The sequence below is a fragment of the Merops nubicus genome, unplaced genomic scaffold (genome assembly GCF_000691845.1).
Source record: "Merops nubicus isolate BGI_N331 unplaced genomic scaffold, ASM69184v1 scaffold29070, whole genome shotgun sequence".
In the NCBI taxonomy this organism is placed as follows: domain Eukaryota; kingdom Metazoa; phylum Chordata; class Aves; order Coraciiformes; family Meropidae; genus Merops; species Merops nubicus.
In genome coordinates this window covers 1-1,283 of record NW_008585406.1, presented here as the reverse complement: position 1 = coordinate 1,283, position 1,283 = coordinate 1, and the positions used below count along the sequence as shown (strand labels likewise).

At 61.0% G+C, this 1,283-nt stretch overlaps 1 protein-coding gene across 1 annotated transcript in view; it reads left to right on the top strand.

Moving 5' to 3' along the window:
- The window catches only part of SPATS2 (spermatogenesis associated, serine-rich 2), a gene marked incomplete at both ends in the record, with an annotated part of 8,991 nt that extends 8,426 nt beyond the window's left edge, over positions 1-565 (top strand). Inside the window, one exon of the mRNA XM_008947396.1 lies at positions 494-565. Coding sequence (XP_008945644.1) covers positions 494-565 — 72 coding nt within the window. The remainder of the gene's footprint in view (positions 1-493) is intronic.
- Between the last annotated feature and the right edge of the window lie 718 nt (positions 566-1,283).

Sequence of the window (1,283 nt, the reverse complement as noted above, 5' to 3'; positions counted from 1 at the left end):
GGTGGAGATGTGGGGTGAGGGACATGGGGCAGTGGGGACCTGGCAGTGCTGGTGGACTCCAGGATCTTCAAGGTCTCTCCAGCCCAAACGATTCAGTATTTCTGTGCCTCTCTGCCCCCCTGGCTGTGTGGTGGTTGCTCGAGGTCCTTGTCCAGAACTCAGATTTCTGGATGAACAGGCTGTTCAAACATACCCCCCTCATTTTCTCCAGAGACCCCGGTGTCACTCCCTCTCCCCTCGCCAAGGTGGCCCCGACTTTTCGGGGGCAGGGTGCCCACAGACCGTGCCCCAGGCTGCCCGGAGCTGGCCAAGTTCAAAGCCAGACCCAGCCCGGACCAGCTCCAGCTCCCAGAACAAAAGCTGGAGCTCGGCGTGGTGTGTCCCTGCTGCCATCTGCCGGCCCTGCCCCCGCCGCAGTTCCTCCCCCTCCTCCTCCTCTTTTGTTTGTCACTAAATCTCGGCCCTTTTTCTGTGTTTCTTTTTCCCCCCCCAGCCTCATGGATCGGGAGGTGGCGTTGCTGGCTGAGATGGACAAAGTCAAAGCAGAAGCAAGTAAGATTGGGAGGTTGTGCCCGTGCAGAGCTGCAGGGTTTGGGGATTTCCCTCCTGCTGGTCCCAAAGCCAGGGCTCTGGACCCTGATAAAATGAGCCCTGTGGTTGCTGGTGGTTGTTTTGGGCCCCAACATCCAAGAAGGAGCTTGAGGGGCTGGAGTGTGGGCAGAGAAGGGCAACGGAGCTGCTGGGGAAGGGTCTAGAGCCCAAGTGTGGGGAGGAGCAGCTGAGGGAGCTGGGGGTGCTGAGCCTGGAGCAAAGGAGGCTCAGGGGAGACCTTCTGGCTCTGACACCTCCTGACAGGAGCCTGGAGCCAGCTGGGGGGAGATCTCTTGTCCCCAAGGGATGGGATGAGAGGAACCAGCCTCAAGTTGCCCCAGGGGAGGTTTCAGTTGCCCCTGAGGAACAATTTCTTGCCCTGGAGGGTTGCCCAGGGCTGTGCCAGGCTGCCCAGGGCAGTGGTGGAGTCCCCACCCCTGGAGGGGTCCCCAAGCCGTGGAGATGTGGGGTGAGGGACACGGGTTGGGTCCCATCCTGCCCGTGCTGGGGGGTGGTTGGACTCCAGGAGCCCTCTCCAAGCTCTCTCCCAACCCACACCACAGGATGATTCTGCATCCAGGTGCCATTGGCTGCCTGACACTTGACTCAAACCATCCTGAGGTCACTGCTTGGTGCCTCGTCAGACACAAACCCCTCCTCCCTGGGGGCCCCTTCCCCAAAACATCCCGTGG